This window comes from Strongylocentrotus purpuratus, unplaced genomic scaffold (assembly GCF_000002235.5).
Source record: "Strongylocentrotus purpuratus isolate Spur 01 unplaced genomic scaffold, Spur_5.0 spur5_scaffold_20, whole genome shotgun sequence".
Lineage (NCBI taxonomy): Eukaryota > Metazoa > Echinodermata > Echinoidea > Camarodonta > Strongylocentrotidae > Strongylocentrotus > Strongylocentrotus purpuratus.
This window is the reverse complement of record NW_022145606.1, coordinates 10,215,068-10,239,765: the sequence shown is the minus strand read 5'-3', so window position 1 is coordinate 10,239,765 and position 24,698 is coordinate 10,215,068. Positions and strand designations below refer to the sequence as shown.

At 38.8% G+C, this 24,698-nt stretch overlaps 1 protein-coding gene across 1 annotated transcript; it reads left to right on the top strand.

Annotated features, from left to right (window-relative positions):
* The first annotated feature begins 16,268 nt into the window (after positions 1-16,268).
* Positions 16,269-22,307, top strand: LOC115927573. The gene is made up of 6 exons (XM_030993636.1): positions 16,269-16,575; positions 17,157-18,787; positions 19,257-19,438; positions 20,038-20,179; positions 21,751-21,908; positions 22,073-22,307. Exons 1-6 carry the CDS (start codon positions 16,269-16,271, stop codon positions 22,305-22,307), a joined length of 2,655 nt encoding a protein of 884 aa, XP_030849496.1.
* The last annotated feature ends 2,391 nt before the right edge of the window (positions 22,308-24,698 follow it).

Here is a 24,698-nt window from a genome sequence, read left to right as displayed (position 1 = left end):
CTTGATGGGATCATTGACCTCAGGACATTCGTTCAAGAAGTCCAAAGCCAAGCGGATGGTTGCGTTCTTGTTCGGTGGGAGGGGTTGGTCCACCCACAGTTGGCCTAGGAGGTGCCGCAGAACTTGTGCGCAGGAGTCAGCACCTAACCCGCACGTAAAACGCAAGAGGTTTTCATACATGTGTATGTCTTTGTAATCCTTGATCTTTGACAGTGTCTCTTCCAGCGTTTCAGGCGGGAGAGAGACCAGGTAGCTGCTGGCAATGTGCTCTTGTGCCAGTTTGTGGTAGAACTGTATCTCAATCCTCTCTGCTTTCTTGCCCATCTTCATTCTTGTCTCTGTCACCGTTCGTTGCGACATGAGTCCCATTTGACAGGCTTCCTTTAGTTCATCAGACACACACTTGAAATCCTTCTTGGAGAAGACTGTCCTCTTGTTGTCTTTGAGGTAGAGGTCAAGCACCACCTTTCCTAGCTTCAGGAGCAGTGGCTGAAGCTCTTGTGATGCTCCATCATCACTGGCTCCATCATCACTGGCATGCGCTAATTTCTCTTCATCACTGCTGTAGGAACTCTCTTCATCATCACTGCTCTCCTTCTTTGCTATCAAGTGGTGCCAGAGAAACTGGATGACTTGGTTGAGAAGACCTGTCTGGGTTTGGACGTCTTCAAGAGCATCCTGCTGCCAAAGGTCACACACCATGACACAGAAGAGAGGTATCTGCACCAGCTGGCATACCACAGGGCTACTGTCTAGGAACTGCCTCAATTTCTCTCCAGATTCTGTCTGATCATGGAAGAATCCTTGGATATACCGTTTGGCGTTATCCAGAGTGAAGCCACGCAGCTCCACCTTAACGTAGGACTGACTTGCCTTCGTGAAGCTTCGCTGATGGCGAAACCGGGATGTGAAAACCGTTGGACACTCTTGAAGGCAGAGGTTCTGTAGGACAGAGACAATGTTGCTCTTGATATCTTTGGCCAAGATGTTAGCGATGTACTCATCGCAGCCATCAAAGACCAGCATGCACTTGCTCTGATTTTCCTGGATGAACGTCTTCAGAGCTTCAGCTGAAAACATCTCCTCGTCCCCCACCAACAATTGGTACACAATGGCATCTTCTAGAGCTGTCCCTTCCTGCAGAAGTCGCATCTTGATCACAAACAAGAGCAGAACATCCCGCAACGGCGAGCCCTCTAGGCCATGTGACCAGTCGTAAGCTATTTTAGCTGCTAGTATCGACTTTCCACATCCTGCGTTGGCTAGTATGGCAAAGCGGTAATGATGGTCTTGGGCGTTACAGGCCATTTTCAGAAGATCGTTGAGTGTCCTGGTGTCTTCCGCACACTTGCAGTGCTGTCCTTGTTCGATCAGATCCACATCTACAAAGTTTCTCTTGAAGCTTAGAGAAGAGTCTTTGTCCCAAGGTCGTAAAGGCAGATGACATAGTTCTTGTTTGTAGCGATTCATCAGTTTCCTTCGCAGTACTTCCACCTTCAATGTATTTTTGTTGGTAGCTAATTGAAAATAATGAGAAACGGCAATATATAATCATCATTTCAGTAAACCATAGAACAATTTTTTTTTTCACTCACACTGGATCTCTGTTTATAGCGAAATGATGTAATTTGTGTTAAAGTCTAGTTTGTGTATGGCTAAAAAAAAAAGGTCTACATTCGGGCAAATTTGAGATCATCTCTGGTTTCAAGGTCAGAGTACTACTGGGTAAATAAAAATTTCGATATCAATCTAAATATTTTTATTTTTATTCAATTGCAAGTTTATTCCACAAATGCAAATCATATACACCCTGTATAAAAAAATTCACATATCCAATAAAATACATAGGCCTACTGTACATGAAATAAGTGGAATGTTAGAATTAAGTTCATGTACATGTTAACATATTTAAAGAACAAATGCAAATGCAGAGGGGGTAGTCAGAAATAAAAACTGATTTGTCGTGAACTACCCCACAATATTTCCTTTAGATACAATAGGCCATTTTCATAATGTAACAAAATTTAATGCACAGGTCTTTGTGAAGTGCCTCAATATAATATAAATAGACAGAATCCAAACTTGTTACCAGATAGATTACTATAGATAGACTACATTAAGGCTTGACCTACCTACATGTAGCAACACTAATGCAGTTTGCATTCTGACTACCGGTATTGAAATACTATTATGCTTATCAGGTGAATGAAATAATTTGTATTGAGGCACTTCACAAAGACTTATGCATTAAATTGTTTACATTAAGAAAATGGCCTATTGTGGAGAAGTACTCTTCTTTGTTCTACTTTCTCAACGCACAGGCATGTATTTAATGTATATGTATATGTAGAGGTGTCGTGGTCTAGTGGATTAGTCATCGAATGCTGGATCCCACGGTTTGCGGTTCAAGCCGCTGCACTAATGTCCTGTGGCAAGACATTAATCTACATTAAGCACACTGCACCCAGGCGAGGTAAATGGGCACCTGACAGGAATTAATTCCTTGAAATGCTAGAGTGCCATAATGGCAGCCATGTTAATAATGCGCCAGAAGTGTCAAGTTTGACAGACATGAGAGCTCTAGAAGATTCCACTATTATTATTATTTTTTATAGCATTTGATGAGGCATTGTTCAATTAACTGACCTGGTGTGTGAATCTCTCTGAAGTACTTTTCAGAGAGCTCGATCAGTCTTGCTTTTTGTAGCGCCCTCTTCAGTTTCGACTTGTCAGCTCCAGGACTGCGTTGCCTCCATTCCGTTAACATATCCCGCGTCCCTCTGCAGCCGACACTCCCTGATAAGTTATTAGTGGAGTGGAATCTGGTCCTGGCCGCTTGGTCAAAGCCAAGAGCGATGCCGAGTGCATCCAGGTGGTCGACGGTCTCCACTTCAGCGGCCAGACTGTAGATGAGGTCATCGGTCACTTCGAGTGGACCTGCGGATGCTGATGCCTGCAGAGATGACATCGTGGTAGCGGTCTCTGTACATTTGAAGAAAGGAACAAACAGGCAGGCCTGATCAAGGTTGTTGAATGTGGTGATGTTGTGGAGTAGAGGTCTAGAGGATAGGTCACCTGACTGGCTGATTCCTAGACTAGAAGCTTTGATTCCGGTTTATTCAAAACTCAAAACTCAAAAGGAAATCTTTCCCATGGTGGCCATATATTGGACCAAAAGCTTCAGTCTCTCTATATCGTCGGTTGTTCCACTGAGACTACGTCTGGCTCCACTAGATTGGGGAATGTCAACAAATTAATGTCAGTTTATTAAAGAAATGACCCATATCAGACGGTTATTTCTGTCTAGTCTAGGCCTACTCGAAATCTAGTTACAGACTTGTACAGACTCAGAGTTCAGTCTCAAGTCTAAATCAGTCAAAAACAAAAATCATTTTCATATGAAAAATATGAAGGATGACATACAGCCTTACATGGAGGGCAATGGCATTTCACGCAGAATAGCATCATACAATTAGTTTTACAATGAGTCGAATGAGTCAATAACTTCTATGCTATTCTATTCTACAATACTAGGAATTGCGATGGCGTAAAGGTATACGTATGGCGACTCTCCAACTTCAAGATCACATGCACGCTGGCGCTGGAACCAGGCCTGCTGCGGATCGGAAATCACGACCGACCGTAGCGTAGAGAAAAATGCACGGTTTTTACAGTAGAGTAGATCCATAACAGACGTAGGCCTACTTGGCGCCCGAGCTTGGGGTAGTTTCGTCTAGCATTGGTCTGATCAGAAAACAATATGGATAGTCGGTACTTGAGAAGTTGATCGAGTCACATATAATTTGCATACAATCAAATCATCGAATAAAACAACGTGAATGACAGTTGTAACTGCTCTTGCTTAATTAGGCGTGTATCACTCAATTCTGAATATGACATCGAAACTACTTTTAGTCTGAATACAAAGACCTCCATTTACTTTCTGTTCCTTGTCAGGGTAATTTGAACATGTTCCATCGAGTTTGAAAGTATACCGTGTTCCATTTTCCATATTATACATTTCAATGAGAGACGGTGGATTTTGATATTGCTTCTCTAGACATCGACCAAGTAATTGTGAATGTGTTTTGGATAAAACACTTAAATGGTTCGAATATATATACTACATTAACACCACAAACAACGAATGGGGAATTCCCGTTTCAGTGTCACGTGATCACGTCAAATGTATTTCATCATGATAAAAAAGAACTGTCAGAGTGCAGGAGGAAAACGTTTATTAATGACTTGTACGATTACAATGATGGTTAGAAACTTTCTCCATGTGTACCGTTGCTAGGTGGAGCTTTCGTGGGTTATCCTGTTCAAGCTGACTTTCTTTTGATCTGTTATTATTGTATATTGTTGAATATTGGAAGCTAATTGTCGAATAAAAATCATTCAATAAAGGTTGATAGTACACTGGCATGTAGGCCTACGTGGGTCAATGTCACTTGCTATTTAAATAAAGATACAATGCTATCAATATGGAACTTTCGATTTGCTATTTACAACATGCATTTTATTATCCTTGATAAAACAAGAGGATTCAGGATGAAAACTGAAATCAGCTTTCGTGGTTAAAATAATTAGTGAATGATGGTTATTTATAGGCCTACATATATCTGAAGAAAACAAATGATGCGAGTAACATAATGATACATGTACTTGAAGATTTTGTTACTTAAATCACTTAAAATACTTGTTTTAACGAAAGAGTGTCAGGTTAGTGATTTGTTAATCCAAGGACTTGCCTTTTTAAGCATGATTGTGACCGTTTTCTAACCGTAATCATTAGAATTTGAAATTGAACTAAGATATAATTAAAGTGAGAGCATGAATGTATTATGAATTAGAGAAAGTGTAATCTCCTGGGCTAGATTCAGTTGGCAGGGGAGATTTGTAATGAAATGACTTTGTAGCTTTTGTTTGGTATCTCAGTCCTGACGTGAATAATAATAAGCAAATAACTACCGTTGGTGAAGGTGATGGGACAAACTATCACTTCCAAGGCGATCTGGATGTAGCTATCTTTCCGAAGCGAAGTTGAGGAAAGATAGCGTATAAATTCAGATCGCCGAGGAAGTGATAGTTTGCCATCGCCTGAAACCAAAAGGTGATTATTTGCTTTACATTCCACATCGGAAACATTTCACTTCTTCCGTCATTTTAGAGCAACAAGTCATCAACAGCTATAGATACGTACACAGTGCATGCAGTATGGTGGTGTGACCATAGTCCCAAGCGCAGGCCTCTAAACAAACTACTATTGAACAACAAACATAGTAAACTCTGTAACGAACTTTTTGCTTCTCCCAGCAATATTAATGGGCGAACTATCTTTCATCACGTGATTTACTCTTGACCAATCTTAGAGCAAGATTCTTAGTATGTGGAATATAATAATAATTATTATAGGCATTTCTATAGCGCCGTTTATCTAGAAATTCTATTCCGAGGCGCATTAATAATTACCCCGGCTTTAGCCTAGCTGCCATTACAGCGCTCCAGCATTCAGTTAAAGAATTAATTCCTGCCAGGTTCCCATTTACCTCACCTGGGTCGAGTGTGGCAAATAAAGATTAATGCCTTGCCAAAGGACATTAGTGCCATATCGGGGACCTTTGAATTTCAAGTCAAGTGCACCACTCGACTACGACACTTCTACCTGGTTACCTTACTGTAATTAAATTATAATGAAATGACTTTGCATGTGTAGCTTTTATTTGATAACTTCCTGACTTGCTTACCTGATTACCTGACACAACAACCAGGCATGCAGTCAGGAAGTAGATTGCTTTACCTCTTATTTACGTGATGCAAATTATTTTGTACTCATGCTCTAATATTATGTCTGGATTAAAATGCCATAAGAAAGGATAAAAGTGGGCCTCGTGTGTGTGATATGGGGCAAATATACTAGGGACTGTAGAGAATCTATTAAACCGCCTTTTCTTTATGTTTGATATTTTGCCTGGACTTAAATAAAGCAGAATGAATTTAAACTGAATACACTTCAGCATGCGGTCCTTATTTTCTGGTTTCACTACAAAAATAATATTATCATCGTCGTGTTCATCACATTGTCATTACTTATTATTACCTATAATTGACACAGATGTTGATGATCTGTGCCTGTTCTCCGTATGCGGTATGGCCCCGGGCGACGCCGGGGCTACACATGCATGCCAGGGGACCTGCGAAGGAGAGATTGAATGGCTTGATGCTAATGACAATGTAATGGCGGACTGTGGTAAGAAAGAGCTCTCTTTTGATATACAAGCCAATAAGTAGTGGCCATTGTCCATTTGTATTGCATTATATTTCGCTGACCACAGGGTTCTGTCTTTAATCAGTTGCGATCCGGGTTGCGATTAATCTTCACTTAGTTACGATTGATATCAATCGCAATTATGTGCATAATAGCTAGGAGACTGCAAACTTGCGATTAATTAGAGGACTTAATTGATATCGATTGCAATTATGAACATAAGAGATAGGAGATTGTAAATTTGCGTTTGATTGGAGGACTAATTGATATCAATTGCAATTATGTGCATAAGAGATAGGAGATTGTAAACTTGCGATTGATTGGAGGACTTAATTGATATCAATCGCAATTATGTGCATAATAGCTAGGAGACTGCAAACTTGCGATTGATTAGAGGACTTAATTGATATCAATTGCAATTATGTACATAAGAGATAGGAGATTGTAAATTTGCGTTTGATTGGAGGACTAATTGATATCAATTGCAATTATGTGCATAAGAGATAGGAGATTGTAAACTTGCGATTGATTGGAGGACTTAATTGATATCAATCGCAATTATGTGCATAATAGCTAGGAGACTGCAAACTTGCGATTGATTAGAGGACTTGATATCAATTGCAATTATGTACATAAGAGATAGGAGATTGTAAATTTGCGTTTGATTGGAGGACTAATTGATATCAATTGCAATTATGTGCATAAGAGATAGGAGATTGTAAACTTGCGATTGATTGGAGGACTTAATTGATATCAATCGCAATTATGTGCATAATAGCTAGGAGACTGCAAACTTGCGATTGATTAGAGGACTTAATTGATATCAATTGCAATTATGTACATAAGAGATAGGAGATTGTAAATTTGCGTTTGATTGGAGGACTAATTGATATCAATTGCAATTATGTGCATAAGAGATAGGAGACTGCAAACTTGCGAGTCTAGCAAGTAAACGGGTTTTATTGCATAATTTGAAGGACACTGCTAACGTTTAGATTTCACAGATAGGACATACATGACATATTCCTAATTCCTGCAAAGTTCTACAGAATTTGAGATTGGTTGCAAAAGGGACATAGTATCTTTAAGACGAGGCCCAGGTTTGGTTGAATTACCGATGCGTGCATGTGTGCACAGGTTTCTCAGGCAGCAAAATGTTTTGTCCCACCGGAAAAATACTCTATCGCTTGCCTGCTTTGTCTGTGGTGGGTGAGAGAATTTATATATTTCGGTAAGAATTCCTTATATTATGGGGGTACGTTCAGGGCATAGTGTATTACATAAGACCTGTTGATCGTAAAATTCATTGAAGTTCGCTCGAGTGGATTGGCAGCACCATTTATTGTATTATCACCCAAATGTTTTGATATTCCCCATAACAATTATTAACCCACTGCTATACGATGTTGTTTAGAATGATCAAACCAGATGTGGCCCAATTCTGTTGCATAATTATGATTAATAAATGTTTTGAATTCTTGATAGTATCTTATCAAAGGTTTGAAGGAGCTTGCAGAACAGCAGGGAAAACTTACCAACACAGATCATTTTTCGTGATTAATTTGTTAATTATAAGAAATAACCATTTCTGAATGTTACATTTCCAATCAGACACATATCTTCATGGTCGTGATCTAGTGGATACACAATGGTTGGCGGTTCATTAAGTCCCGCCGCGGCACTAATATCCTTAAGCAAGACATGTAATCATAAAGGGATAGTTAAGTTCTGTTTTCAGACCGCAAATGCCTTCAAAGTGAAATAGATTAACAAATTTATTGAGAAGAACGGATAGGTAATTGAGAATACAAATTTTAATGAAGGTGATATTGACAAGTTGGCCTTAGGCTGCATGCACGTGACGATCCAGGAATTCAAAAAAGGGGAAAATCATTAGACGGCATACTTACCTCATTCAAGAAAACAAAGCAATGGACAGTCACTTGTTTTTTGGGGTAGCATCAGCAGCATCAACGGACGCTTCTTTTTCGGAAGGCGCCCTGTAGGTCTGGGTTAAAATGATGGGCCTGGTTTTAGTTTGCATTCGTTTTTAATTGTTCTTTAGCACCTGAATGTGACTTTGATTAATAATATCGCTAATAACATAGTGAATATTGATACTTTACTCGCTTTTACAACTATTATTATAATATTATCTTATTTGCTTTTTCATTCCGATTGATTCGTACGAAATCTGTTGTTAACAATTTTCTTTCTGTCTAAAACTTTGAAATGTGTTAAAATGGGTGATTGATGCACAAAATAAGTTTACTAGCATATTTCTGTTCGTCATTTTTTTTTTTTGGGGGGGGGAGGGAGGGGGGAGGTAGTGAGCACTTTTTTTTTTTTTTTTTTTTGCCCGCAAAAATTTAAAAAATCGTACCGGCCGATATTTCGCTCAACACCCCCCCCCCCACCCCCCCCCCCCCCCCCCCCCCCCCCCTCCCCTTTGAGCAACAACAACAACAAATTAACTTTCTGGTCACAATTTTTTTTGTTAAACATTTTTTCTTTGGCCCTTTTTTGGCCAAGGGGGAGGATAAGGTCCGCTCGGCCACCCCTTGGACCGATGCCTGGGATTTGTTTACTTCTTATTGAAGAGATACGTTTGTAAACATGTCTTGAACTTATCCATGGTATCCGTATGTTCAATATCATAAGGGATGCTGTTACACAAATCAGGTCTGGGCAGCTTGCCCAAAACTACGTTTACCGCAAAATTTAGTTGAAATGTGAGGTACTGCATACAAATCCTTTTGTGCTGACCTTAGACTTCTCACTGGCTGGTATTTTGCAAGGTCTAAGAGGTATGTTAGAGCATTTTCATGAAATCACTGATACACAAGTAACAATTTATAGAGAGAGAGAGAGATAGAGAGAGAGGGGGGGGTGAAGAAGACTAAAGAGTACTAGTATGAGGTACGCGAGGAGGAAATTAACTGAGGAGAGGAATAGGGCTGAAAACAAGAACAGTTATTATTATCATTGTTATTATTATTATTATTATTATTATCAGTATTGTATTGTTAATTAAAATACTAAACCTGGCAGCTCGCAGGCTGAATTACATTCAGTTTACAAGATAAAAACAATTTCACTTGCAGAGAGGGATAGAGAATCAGAGCGGGAAAGGAGGCGGGGAAGGCGAAAGATGAAAGACTCGGGATGGAGGGAAACTCTTAAAGCTGAAGTTTGTCAGATATAGATAGAGGGTGAAGAATTATCATTATTGTTTTTATTATTATTATGTATAATGTTTATTTGTATTATTATCGTTAGTACTATTTTACTGTTTATTAAAATACTAAACCCGGCAGCTCGCAGGCAGTTTACAAGATAAAAACAACGTCACGTGCAGAGGGGGACAGATAATTAGAGCGGGAAAAGAGATGGGGAAGAAGAAAGGTGGAAGACTGGGGAGGGAGGGAAAACTTTTAAGCTGAAGTTTGTCAGATATTGAGAGAGGGTGAAGAATTATTATTGTTGTTACTATTTTACTGTTTATTAAAATACTAAACTGGCAGCCCGCCAGGCTAAATTACATTCACTTTGAGTTACAAGGTAATACCAACTTCACTTGCACATCAACGTAACAATTATCACATAATATTATGAACACATTAAAAACTAAAACAATAGTACGGCAAATCAAGTAATCAAGTGTTCTTAAAAAGAGGGTCAAAACGATCTGTATACTCATCCGCTGTTATGACTGTGGCAAGTAGGTCTAATACGCGATCCATTCCCATTGTGAGTGAGTGTAACTCTGCTGGATCGAAGAAAATAAACCATGTTAAGCGTCTCCACCCGCTTCCTTTTTTGAGGACGCCTGCATATATATATTGTTTTTAATAATGAAAAAACACGAAAAACATACAGCTAAAATGATCTTTTTCGGAAATTTTCTTTTAAATATAAAACAATGTGCCTTCTCCTTCTTTTTTTTCTCACAAAAAGGCAAGAAGCTAAACATTCTTTTTGTTTATAGGCATTAGGCCGTTGGTCGTTTTTCTTGAAGTTCATAATTCCGAATTACGAACCTCCCAAATAGACCGGATTACATTTACAGGCCTACATTATTCAAGACTGTACACTGGATCATGCATAACGCTCCCAAAATCAGACTTTATATGAATTATGAAAAGATTAATGTCTGATTCTCAATTGAAAGTTCATACTAGGGTTTTTTTCTCCAACTATTGCATTGTATACAATGCAATAGGCCTATACGCCTACCTTGCATCTAACGGTTTTCCCTTTTTTTTTTTAAATTCATTGTACAAAGCGATCTGAAAACCTTAAGATGTAATGACTTTTTACATCTAATTTAATTGGATATGTTATATCATTTGAGATCAATGATCTCTACGATTATTTTTCTTCCGAAGACGTCAGTAGTTGAGAATTCCTGATGGAAGGACCGCAACCCGTCATGGCCGGATATGAAATAGGGTAAATTGTGTCCGGCCATGACGGGTTGCGTAGGTCCTATAGGAAACCTAGGAAATCTGTTGAGGTTAGAGTAATGTTGCTTAATTTCTAATTTGAATTTAGTATTAAATATCATTTACATAATGTTCATCATTAATTCATTTAAAAGGCATCGTTTAACAATGTTAAATCTGAGATGCACGGCCCTACGTGTTATCAGTGTTTGTGGTATGCCATGGTGTAATATTGAAGCCCTAAAAAAATAGCGCTTCAAAATGATCAAGAAGTGCCTCAAAAAAGTAAAAATCTTCCAGTGACCGGTTTAACCATACTCGTTTTCCCCAATAGACTGTAGTGTTATGAAAACCGTTAGGAAAACGCAATGGTTTCGATTTCCAATCATAAATATCTTGATAATCAGACAGGCGATCGGCTTGTCAAAGTCATGGGACTCCTGACGGACCTAAAAGGCACAACATGAGAATATGTAAAAGTAACAACATAATGCTTCTAATTTGATTATGTTACAGAGTAGCTGACTGTTTGTTGTTTAATGGTAGCATGTTAACAGGTCTGAAGAGCTTGGGATATTGTTCGTTTTTTTTTTTTGGGGGGGGGCGGATTCGAAAGGGTTTGGTTCTTGGCCATACACAATTTCTTGATTATCCTTCTTATTCTTTTTCTTCTTCTTCTTCTTTTTCTTCTTCTTCTTCTACTTCTTCTTCTTCTTTTTCTTCTTCTTCATCCTTTTTCTTTTTCTTCTTCTTTTTCTTCCCTTTCTTCTTCTTCTTTTTGCTCAATCCTTCTCCTTCTTATTCTTCCTTTTCTTCTTATTTTTCCTTTTCTTCTTCTGCTTCTTATTTTCCTTTTTCTTCTTCTTATATCGAAAGGTCCATTAATGCCTTTAAATATCAAGTAACATTGACCCATCGAGAATGTTTCTATAACCAAACACATCATTGTTTTAACCACAAAAGTGGATTATAAACATCCGGATCCTTCTGTTTTACCAAGGATAGGAAAATGCATGTTGTAAATTAATAGCAAATCGAAAGTTCCATTAATAGCATTATATCTTGAAATAGCAAGTAACATTGACCCACAATACCTATAGCAACGATATGGAGAATGTTTCTATAACCAAACACACATCATCATTTTAACCAAACAAGCTGATCCTTTTTATCCTGGTCCTTTTGTTTTATCAAGGATAGTAAAATGAATGTTAATTAGCAAATCGAAAGCTCTTTGTATCTTTAAAATAATAACAAGTGACATTATGCCAAGTGTACTATAGCAACTTAGCAAAGGTAAACATGCTTTGAAGGTTTTTTTCAACAGACACATCATTTCAATTGTACAAGTCATTAATAGACGTTTTCCTCCTGCACTCTGACAGTTCCTTCCTTCTTTTTTTTTACAGTTAAATTATCATGATGAAATACATGATGAAAACATTTGACGTAAGTGATCACGTGACACTACGTCATCAAGAGACAAACGGGAATTCCCCATTGTTAATTGGTAGTATATGTATTCGAGCCCAATTTAAGGGCTTTATCCAAAACACAATCACAATTACTTGGTTGGTGTCTACAGAAGCAATACGAAAATCCATCATTTCTCATCGAAATGTATAATGGGGAAGGTGGAACACGATACACTTTGAAACTCGATGGAACATGTTCAAATTACGCTCTGACAAGGAACAGAAAGTAAATAGAGGTCTATGTTTTCAGACTATTTAAGCCGAGGTAGATTCGACGTCGCCCACGTCGCCTTAAACTAAAACAACATGCAATGCCTGGGCTAGGCTGTAATAAAAGATAACAACAGTGGCATTCAGTCATCGTTCACGTTGGTTCATTCATCCGAAGATTTTATTAAGAAAAAAGTTATCTGTGACTCAAGTACCGACTATCCATATTGTTTTCTGATCCTCAGACCAAGCCATCAAGTAGACTAGACGAAACTAGCCGAAGCTCGCGGCGCCAAATATCTACTGTCAAAACCGTGCACCGCTGACCGTGCAACGTGCAGTTTTCTCTAGCTACGGTCGGGGAGTTCCAGTGCAGCGACATGCGCCAGGCCAGCGTGTGATCTTGGAGTTGGAGAGTCGCCATACGCGGGCCATCGCAATTCCTATAGTATGATGCTGAATTTAGCGTGAAATGCCATTGCACTGTGTTAACAGACTTCGTCAGCCATGCCTGTAATGCATGTATGTCATCCTTCTTATATTTCATATGAAAACTAGTTTTGTTGTTGACTGATTTAGACTCGAGTAACAACGTTCATGATGTTGGAATCTCGGATCCTGCAACAGTGAACTGGTCCTTGTGTAGCACACATGCAATCTCTTCCCTCCACAAATAGCAGTAACCATTACCATGGATGGAAGAATCCTGGATCGATGAACGGGCTTAGACCTACAACATCGCATAGAGTAAAGTAGGTATAGTCTAGGTCAATATGCATTAGCATTCTCTCTATGCTTTGCTGGAGTGATCTAGACTAAGTTTAGTTAGACTGAAAGATTCAAAATAACAGTCTTGATCTGTGAGTTTTATAATGTTGACGGTTGTTCCGCTACCACCTCTAACTATGGTTGACAAATGTCAGTTTTATTAAATAGAACGACCCATATACCAGACGGTTATTTGTGTCTAATGTATGGTAAATAGTTTACACAGATGTTGTGTGTCCATGGACAGTTGATTTAAAACGGCAATTTTTAGAAAGTTGAAGAATTTATAAAAGTGATATTTCAGAAATCTTCGAAAACTTATGTTGGACATTATTATAAAATGAAGGGGCAATATTCATGATGGTTATAGCGCTATAATTTGATTTATATTTTCTTTTATTCTGAAGGCAACAGACAAGGCTATAGTTTGTTAAGTGTTCGGCCACCCATCCCTGACTCCTTCAAGGCATCATACAACAAAATATGTGCAGGAAAAACACTCATGGCCAAGGAATCACCTCCAGCTGTCTGTGGTAATGTGATCCTTTTATATATTTATTTTTGTTGTTCTGTTGTAATCTTTACTTTACTTAAAGACCGTCAATACTACTGGGCCACAGCGAGGTCACTGACAGGTGGCTATCTCATTAACTCAGCTCTCAACTAACATAAGAAAAAGAGGATCATGGGGGATCAACAGGCACCGATTGGGGAATTTTTCTATATAGAGGGAGCAAGTAGCTACAAGAAGGACAGTGGGGCTTTAAATCCAGTGATGCTAAATGTGTGCAAAGTTGCAAAAATCAGCTTATAGATTAGCTTCAGTCTCTGATATCGACGATTGTTCCACTGAGATTACATTTGGCTCTTCTGACCGCCTCTATAATGTTGACAAATGTCTGTTTTATTAAAGAATCACCCATACCAAACGGTTATTTCTGTCTACTTTCAAGGCTTGATCTTTCAAAGACAATTTTGAGTCCACTAGAATAAATAATAATAATGGTAATAAAAACGTTACTTATAAAGCACTTACCACCAAAGTCTCTAAGCACTATAACAAACAAAATAGACTGATAAACAATTACATATTGAAAAAACAAAAAGTGCAAATAAAACTACAAATTACAATACATACCTGTATGGAATACTCATCAAAGTGAACCGATTTAGAGTTAGTTAATCATCGAGAGCAATTTTGAATAAATGTGTCTTAAGACTAGATTAGAATTGGTTAACAGTTTGACAGTTTTTGACATTTAACGGTAGTCTGTTACAAAGTTCAGCAGAAGCTTTGCAAAAAGAGTGATTACCATAACAAAGAGTTAGCACAGAAGTAGACCCCCTAAAGCTTTCTCAGCATGGACATCATAAAGAGCTTCTATGCCTGATTCTATCTTCATGTAATATCAAAAGTAATTCCAGGATTCAGAACTAATCGGTTAGTTATTAAACTACCTTAATAAACAAAGCCGAATTCAACGACTATTTTTAGCTTAAACCTACAAAATATTTTCTGTTTGATTATAAGCAGAGGGCCAAAGTCAGAAAAGAGAGGTTTGCCTGCCACTACCACATAAACTAAGCACACCTCGTTTATTTGAAAGAGTTTATCATAATACACATTATTTCAGAGGTCTTTTTTTAAAATTTGTTGCGAGCACCCCTAAATCGGAGGGGGCGTCCTTTTGACGGAAAAAGGTAATTTGTTAATAATATTTTAAGGGAACCTTGAGCCACCATAAGTTTGGTGTCATATGAAAGTAAATTGAATTATCTACATTTTTATACCAATTTTAACAAATTTGGGATTAATCAACATCGCAAAAAAACATGATTTTTGTGATTTTTTTTCAGAATATTGAATTTGATCAAAAACCATTATTTTCCATATATCAAAATCGGGGTGGTGCATTTTTTCGTAACTTTTTAAGAATTTGCCCACGTACAAGGAAAGTATGCTGTGTAAAGGAGAGGTTTTTATGTCTTTTCAATAACAAATTATAGCAACCCAAAGTTATTGATTTGATTTCCACAAAAACAGCAATTTCTCATCATTTTGATGATCCCAGAACCTTGCAGTACACACCAATACATACATGTACAGTATATGCTAGATGATCAACCCTTCCTGATCGATTCTGCGACGTTTCTTTCACAATGCAATCGCATGACCAGAACTCAAGTGGAGAATGTGAGTTTATGTAGTTTAAGCTTCTAACAACCACTCGTTTGTACTTTATTTTTTATTATTTACACAATTTCTTGCTGTCTGCTGCCTCGAGATCACTGGAGCAAAGAAATATAACAATGTATAGCAAGATTACCTGTTCAGTAAAGGATTAAATCCTATTTATCCAGATGGATAACTCAATAATGTGGGCATCATTTCATTGAATGTTGTGTCCAGTATTAAGGGTGTGTCTGCTATTACTGAATGAGATGGAATGTTATTAAAATCGGAGGGCTTTTTGTGCTCTTTGAAAGGAGCACACAATGGGACCAGTGGGATTTGAAAATAAATTTCAAGGAATGGATTTGAGTTTTTCACGCTCACGATGGCTATCTAGGGGCCCAGGGCGGACCCCTGGCCCCCAGTAGGAAAGAGTTTAAGCTTCTAACAACCACTCATGTGGACTTTGTTTTTATCATTTACACAATTTCTTGCTGTCTGCTGCCTCGTGATCACTGGAGCGAAGAAAGGACAACCCGTTGTTGTATGAAATTGTCCCTAAGAGAGAGTGTGAGTTTCCATTGCTCAAGACGGTTATCTAATAGGTTCTGAATTGCTAAAACTCGAGAGGGTCCTAGGGTTCTGCCATGTTGTATGGATCCATAAGAAGGCAAAAAAAGCCCACTGAATAATTTATATACATATAAAGGTATATAGAACTAACATTTATAGAGGTGGTCAGTAGACCAGACATAGTCTCAGTGAAACAACCATCGATATCTGAGACTGAATCGAAGCTTTCGGTCTAGGAATCAGCCAATCCGGTGGCTTATAATCCTCTAGACCACAACATCGCCACATTCAACATTCTTGATCAGTCTTGCCTGTTTGTTCCTTTCTTCAAATGTACAGAGACCGTTACCCCGATGTCATCTCTGCAGGCATCATCAACCGCAGGTCCGCTCGAAGTGACCGATGACCTCATCTACAGTCTGGCCGCTGACGTGGAGACCGTTGACCACCTGGACGCCCTCGGCATCGCTCTTGGATTTGACCAAGCGGCCAGGACTAGATTCCACTCCACCAATAATCTATCAGGGAGTGTGGGCTGCAGAGGGACGCGGGATATGTTAACAGAATGGAGACAACGCACTCCTGGAGCTGACAAGTCGAAACTGAAGAGGGCGCTACAAAAAGCAAGACTGATCGAGCTCTCTGAGAAGTACTTACCAGGTCAGTTAATTCAACAATTTCTCATCAAACACTATGATAATAATAGTGGGTTCTTGTATCGTGCTCATGTCTTGACACTCCTGGCGCTCCACAAATATTACCCTGGCTTTATCATGGCTGCCATTACGGCGCTCTAGCATTTCAATGAATCAATTCCTGTCAAAAATGATGAAATGGCCTATTGTTTGTAAAGGAGATAATGTGGGGTAGACCACGACAAATCAGTTTTTATTTCTGACTATCCCCTCTGCATTTGCTTTTGTTCTTTGAATATGTTTACATGAACTTCTTTCTATAACATTCCACTTATTTACTGAACACGGTATGTATTTTATTGGGAATGTGAATACTTTTATATACAGGGTTTATATGATTTGCATTTGTGGAATAAAATTGCAATGGAATTGAAGATTGAAAATGAAGATTTTTTTTTTTAGTCATACACAAACTATACTTTAACACAAATTATATCATTTCGCTATTTATAAAAAGAGTTCCAGTGAAAAAAAAATTTAAAAATTTGTTTCATAGCTTACTAAAATGGTGATGATATATTTACATTTCTCATTATTTTCAATCAGCTACCAACGAAAATACTTTGAAGGTGGAAAAACTGCGAAGGAAACTGAAGAATCACTACAAACAAGAACTATGTCATCTGCCTTTACGGCCTTGGGACAAAGACTCTTCTCTAAGCTTCAAGAGAAACTTTGTAGATGTAGACCTGTACGAACAAGGACAGCACTGCAAGTGTCCGGAAGACAACGGGACACTCAATGATCTTCTGAAGATGGCCTGTAACGTCCAAGACCATCATTACCGCTTTGCCATACTAGCCAACGCAGGATGTGGAAAGTCGATGCTAGCAGCTAAAATAGCCTACGACTGGTCCCATGAATTAGAGGGCTCTCCGTTGCGGGACGTTCTGCTCTTGTTTGTGATAAAGTTGCGACTTCTGCAGGAAGGTACAGCTCTAGAGGATGCCATCATGTCCCAATTGTTGGTGGGAGGCGAGGAGAAGTATTCAGCTGGAGTTCTGAAGACGTTCATCGAGGAGAACCAGAGCAGGTGCATGCTGGTCTTTGATGGCTGCGATGAGTACATCGCTAACATCCTGGCCAAGGACATCAAGAGCGATGTTGTTTCCGTCCTCCGGAATCACTGCCTTCAAGAGTGTCCAACAGTTATCACATCCCGGTTTCGCCACCAGAGAAGCTTCACGAAGGCAAGTCAGTCCTACGTGAAGATGGAGCTGCGTGGCTTCACGCTGGATAACGCCAAACGGTATATCCGAGGATTCTTCCATGATCAGAGGGAATCTGGAGAGAAACTGAGGCAGTTCCTAGACAGTAGCCATGTGGTATGCCAGCTGGTGCAGATACCGCTCTTCTGCGTCATGGTGTGTGACCTTTGGCAGCAGGATGCTCTTGAGGATGTCCAAACCCAGACAGGTCTTCTCAACCAGGTCATCCAGTTTCTCTGGCACCACTGGATAGCAAAGAAGGAGAGCAGTGAGGACGAAGAGAGTTCCTACAGCAGTGATGAAGCGGAATCAGCATATGCCAGTGACGATGAAGCATCCCACAGTGATGATGAAGCATCTCAAGATGAGCTTCAGCCACTGCTCTTGAAGCTAGGCAAGGTGGTCCTGGACCTCCACCTTAAGGACAACAAGAGGACAGTCTTCTCCGAGAAGGACTTCAAGTGTGTGCGTGCTGAACTAAAGGAAGCCTGTCAAATGGGACTCATGTCGCAACGAACGGTGACGGAGACAAGAATGAGGATGGGCAAGAAAGCAGAGAGGACAGAGATACAGTTCTACCACAAACTGGCTCAGGAGCACATCGCCAGCAGCTACCTGGTATCTCTCCCGCCTGAAACGCTGGAAGAGACACTATCCAAGATCAAGGACTACAAAGGCATACACATGTATGAGAACCTCCTGCGTTTTACATGCGGGTTAGGTGCAGTGTCCTGCGCACAGGTTCTGCAGCACCTCCTAGGCCAACTGTGGGTGGACCAACCCCTCCCGCCGAACAAGAACGCAACCTTCCGCTTGGCTCTGGACTTCTTGAATGAATGTCCTGAGGTCAGTGATGCCATCAAGGTTCACCTAGAGACAATGTTCCAGGAGAAGTACCTATGTCTGTATGCTGCTACTCCAAGTGCGATACAAGGACTCCAGAAGCTTCCCCAGAGCATTAAGAACAAGGTAAATTTTTATGTCGGTGTAACTATACACTACCCCACCATGTATCCATCCAGGTAAGGATCATTAAGATATAAAGCAGCACACCCCAGCGAGAAAAAACCTGCGGTTCATTAGTGTTCAGATCTGGCGCATCGAACCATGCCACTCATGGTAGTGAGATATGCAGTTAGTGTCAAATTTAGTTTATTTACGCTTGTAAGGCATTAATTTCAACAAGCAGAACCACCCAATTAATACACTGGAAGCAGATGAAGCCATTAAACAAAGTTATGTGATACAGTCGCAAAATCATCAACGGATCGCATGTTTAATAAGATTGTGAATGGATATTTTTTCCCCATACCTGAAATTCCTTTATTGGTCCGATGGTATCCCACATTAGAGCCTTCCTGATTCTTGCAATATCCACAGACACTCCTACATGTAGTAACCTTGGCACTTTCTTCTTTTTTTTCCCTTCGATGTTCAGATCAGAATGATGAGATTCCAGTCGTCAGAAATGTCGGTGAGCAGTTGTCTGGAGTTCATCAAAGTCCTCCCGTCGTTCCGTGAACTACAGCACCTTGGTCTGCGCGGTGTGAACGCCTCCGAGCCCTCACTTGTATCTATCGTGGAGTCGGCCAGGAGAGGGATGAAGGTCAAGGGTGTGCTGTAAGTATAGTCCCATCCACTCTCATCCGTGTCAGAAACTTTCCTATCAGGGCCCTGTCTTACAAAGATATGATATCAATCGTAACTTATTTGCAATTGACATCAATCACAACTAATGAACACATAAAGAGATAGGAGACTGCAAACTTGCGATTGATCATAGGACTTGCGATCGATTTGGATCAATCGCAACTCTTTGTAAGACGGGGCCCAAGAGGAGTGTTTCACAAATTAGACTTAGATCAACTTTAAGTTGGGTTTAACTATTGCCGGCCGTTTATGCCACTATGATCTTCTTTAGATGATATTTTCTCCTTCAATTACATTTCTTTTTTAAATGTAAATTCTGTAGATTTGTGACCATGATTTGTCCGTCCCTTGAAACAGTCATCCACCTGGGCTTTACCGACTGAACCAAGTCGCCTACTCAAATGGCACCGTGCGATAAACGGTATGCTTGGGCGGAATATTCATCAGTTCAGCATGGCTTTAATAGAAATATGTAGCCCATTTAAACTTGAATTAGGTACATGTAGCATGTCATTTGGCGTGAACTGAACTAACTCCATTTTCTTCATTTCGTCTTGCTGTTCCTTCAGATTCAGGTTCTGCTGCACAAGTAAAGGTGGCGCATTGTCCAAGTACCTTGAGGAGAATAATGTAGCCGAGAGCTCACCAAACAGAATGAGAGTCTTGGTGCACAATGTAAGTGATAATATGAACATCATAATCTCCTTTAATGCCCCACTGCACTACTTAAAGCTACTTGCGCCCTTTATATAGCAAACAATGCCTAATTGGTGACCATTGGTCCCCAATGATCCTCTTTTTCTTAGGTTAATTGAGAGCTTATTTGTTGAGATAACCACCTGTCACGGACCATGCAGGGAGGTCTAATCCCTCCTGGCCAAACTAGTGCGGTGGGGCTTTAAATTAATAGAGAACAAGTCGAATTTTGGGCCCTGTTTCATAAAAACTTCTTATCAATAACAAGTTACAATAACTGTTATAAGATACTGAAATCGTGGCATTTAATTTGGCTGAGAGCAAATTTGTCTTAGAAAATTAGCTTTTGTTTAATATTGATATAGCAAGTTTTATGAAACAGGGCCCGTATTCAATTCAACACCTAAGTACACAATTTAAGCTTTTTACTTAGTATTTGGCTTAGAAAAAATACTTAGCCAACTTTGATATTCAATTCACACTTTTGGCTAAGTATTTTACTCTAAATCTAAGCCAACTCCATACCAGACTTAAGCCAATTATTTGGAGGCCTTGATTGGCAGGCATATGGTTTTCTTACGCAGTATCATAACCTGCGCACAATTATATCAGCGCGCATTTATTGCAATGCATCAATTGCGCATTACTTTTGATTGACCGTGTGACGTCACAATGCTTATCAGTAAGCATTTTGCTTAGATATTGTCTTACGTAAGTATAAGTCTAAAATGCGATTTGAATACGAGATAAGTAAATTACTTAACTTAGCCATTTACTTAGTAAATTTCTTACTTATGCTAAGTATTGAATTGAATACCGGCCCAGGGCCCTAGTGTAGCCATGAGTAAGTTGAAAAGGTATCCAGAACACAAGCACATTGCAATGATAGAAAGAAATAATCTTTGAAAACCCAAGACCAACATTTATGTTGAGCCATATTATTTTTTTGTAGATTTCTAGGAGCATGTACCAATTAGCTAGGCATGCCAGTGGCTTTGCCCACCATCATTATATTAAAGATACGCTTAAAAATTAAAAATAAATTCTCACATAATCCAACAAAACTTACACTGAATGTTCAAGATTGCCCAGTACAAACAAATGACATGTGCCAAACGATTTTGGTAGAATATGTATAGGGTCCGAGTAAATAGCATAGAAAGATAAGGAAATCTAGGTATGTAGGATCAACACCATGTGCTTAACACAGGACACCCTGTACAAATGAGAGTTCTGGTTTTTATTAAAGATTATTTCCAGCAAGTTTTTTGTGTGGTTGTTTTTATTTTACTGGTTCAAACAATCAATCTACTGCAGGATGAACAATCCAGAATGAATTATAGCCGTGTTCCCCTAACATACGATGCCCATGAAGCTCAAGATTAGCATTGAAGTCAGCATTTTCCCTCTTACAAAGGGTTACTGACTTGATGACACTCCCTCCCTCCATTTCTTCTCCTCTCGAGCATCCTCCTCATTTAGACCAACCTTACTGCCTTTTTTCTTCACCAAATCGTTCTTCACCATGAGATCTTCGGCCTTCCCTCTTATGCCATCTACTTCCAGATCCCAATCTCTTTTCACAGGTTCTTCATCTCAACACATCACCCATCATGACTTCCACCACAGTTTTTTCCAGACCCAACCTGTCCATGAGCTCACTTGTGTTCTCTCTATCGGATAGTTTCACACCACACATCTTCCATATCATGGCTCTTTCCATTCTCTTCAAGATACCATACCGGTATATGTTTTGTTTTTAAATCCTCACTCTGCAGCACTACTTGAAACAAGTTTAGCATAGTGCTTTCTTATTATGCTTATTTCGTAAAATTTCGTTCATTTCTTATTGCAGGAAAATGAGTCTGATGGAACATACTACGTTCCCCGCACTACTTGAATGCCTAGGAGCTTGTCATCAGTGATTCTCTGGTTTCCAGATCCCTTGTGCGGAGAAGTTGAATGCAATACAGGGTTTCATCTCAAAACGAAGATGCTCAACGAAGATGCATTAAGCCGAAGAGTCATCATTGACTGGAACACACTTCCTGAAGAGGTAGTCACTGCTACCACGGTGAATGCCTTTAAAGCCAGACTGGATCGAGTATGGAAGGACAAGCGTTTCTGCTCCCCATATGAGTAGAATACCCGACGCAGAACTGAGCCAGACAAACTTACCAAGAAGACACCCAACTACGAGAAGGAAGAAAATGAAATTGAACTGGAAGCCCGACTGCTAAGAAAACAGCATGCTTCTAGAATCTCGGTTAAAGGTAAAGGTGAAGTTAGGCTCAGAGCCCCAAAGACAATCGCAAAGGATTTCAACAAAGCCTACTCCAGGTTCTGTATTCAATAATTAAATTATGTCAGTAATTTGTCAACAGGCCTATGGGAGTGAAACAGCCATGCATTTGGCTTAGCTAAGTAAAATTGAGGAAAAAAAACACCTTTGAACACTGCCACAGTAACACAAGGGGATTGGCTATTGTGCCATGAAGACTTCACAAGAACCCATTGTTATACATCATAAAGAAATGGATACTTGTATTGTAAATTTGTTTTTCTTCAAACATTTTGATTTCGATTGCATTTCCTGGTAGGTAACTTAGGGAAATGTAGTGTCACCAAAAGACGCGTCCATCAAGCAAAATGCATACCGGTAATAGTTACGGGAGTAATGTTTGTTAATCAAAGGTTCTTTTGTCACATATCTGCATTAAAGTTTAGCTAACATTAAGAGTCATCGAGATGGTACATGCATTTACCAGCTCTATATCCTAACGATGTGTTTACGTTCTACCTCCAAGTGATACAAATATGATTTTTAACAATTATGCATTTTGCTTTCCAGACGCTTCTTTTCGTGTCACTACACCTCACAAGCTACCTTACATGTAACTCGCATTAGAACTTCCAATTTGTTTCCCTCTTTTGTAAATCAAACTACCTTTGTTTTTAATTTTTCAGGTATTCATTTTTTAAATCTATCTAAATATCGTGTAATGAAATGTTGCTCGATTGTTTATCAATCTTGCAGAGTATACATTCCATGTTTGTGCAATATACATGTAAATATAGTTTGTGCTAGCTTTTTTAAAAGCTCTATTTATATAGAATGTAATGTCAGGTCTGCTTTTTAGACTAGTTTGTAGTGTGCTCATTTGCAATTGCTTATAATGGGTGGTATTCTCGAATGCAGACTAACTTTAGTCCATTGTTTAATCCACTAACTAAGTCTGGAATGCCAAGTGTCCATATGAATATGTTTTTGAATAATTTAATTTGTCACTAAATTAAAATAAAATGTAATAACATAATTAATAAACAACAATATAACTGTGATATAATCATGTTATCATGGTAATTTAGGGACGTATCAAATTATTCAAAAATATATTCATATGGACACTTGGCATTCCATACTTAGTTGGTGGATGAAACTGGATGAAAGTCTGCTTTCGAGAATACCACCCAATATCAAGCGATCAAATTAACAGGGTTGCCTTTTTTAGGACGTTAAACAGTAATTTTTGTGTGCACCTTAGCTGGGCAGGGCCAGCTGATTATCTCTGGAGTTCCTGGTATATAAGCAGCCTCCACTCCGCAGCTAAGATCCCCACAAATATAACTGCGTAATGTAATTAAAGTATTTTAAAGTTGTGCATTTGTAGTTGCCAGGCCTGATAAAAACTCGATTTAAATCGGTTTCCCGATTTTTTTGATTTTTCCCGATTTTTTACCGATTTTTTTTCTTCTTCCCGATGAAAAAAAAAAAAAAAAAAAAATCCAGATTTTTTTAATTTTTTTTATTTTAACCAGATTTTTTTTCCTTTCCTATTTTCCCGATTCCCCCCTTATTTTCTCTATTCTTCCCTATTTTGCCCGATTTTTTCCCCAATCTTGTTACTCGAAAGGTGGGAATGTTGTTAGGTGCCATTTTTTCCCCGCGAATCCTCTTCTTTTTTTTTTACTCAAGGGGGGCGTGGTGAGAGAAAAACAAAAAAACCTATTTTTTTTCTAGTGTTCACTATCACCCCTGAGTTGCTTATACAAAATGACAGTCAAATTTATAGGGCTGCCTTTTTAAAGAAGTTGAAGATGTGCTTTGTTGGTGCTAGTAAAATGAGTCAATTTAACAGGGCAGCTTTTATATATTTCATGCTCCTTTATTATGTAACTCCTTATAGAATAATTAGGAATTATTGGTTGTTCTTAAAGTTACAACATTAATGTCATATGACATTTCCTTTCTTCATTTTAAATGTATTTAAAACCAAATTGGAAACATTCCATCTTAGTTATTCCTGAAACTGTTTATCTATTTAATTCTTAATACAATTTTGTAATCACTTATCAGTACTATATACAAATGTTTAGATTAGGAAGTCCAAGATATTTTATATTTTTTTACTTTAAGATTTAACATTAACATTTAACATTAGCATTCGTTTTACTATACATCTCATAGTAACGATGATACATGTTTCTTATAAAGTACTTTACCATTAACTGACCAAAGTGCTAACAATGTTAT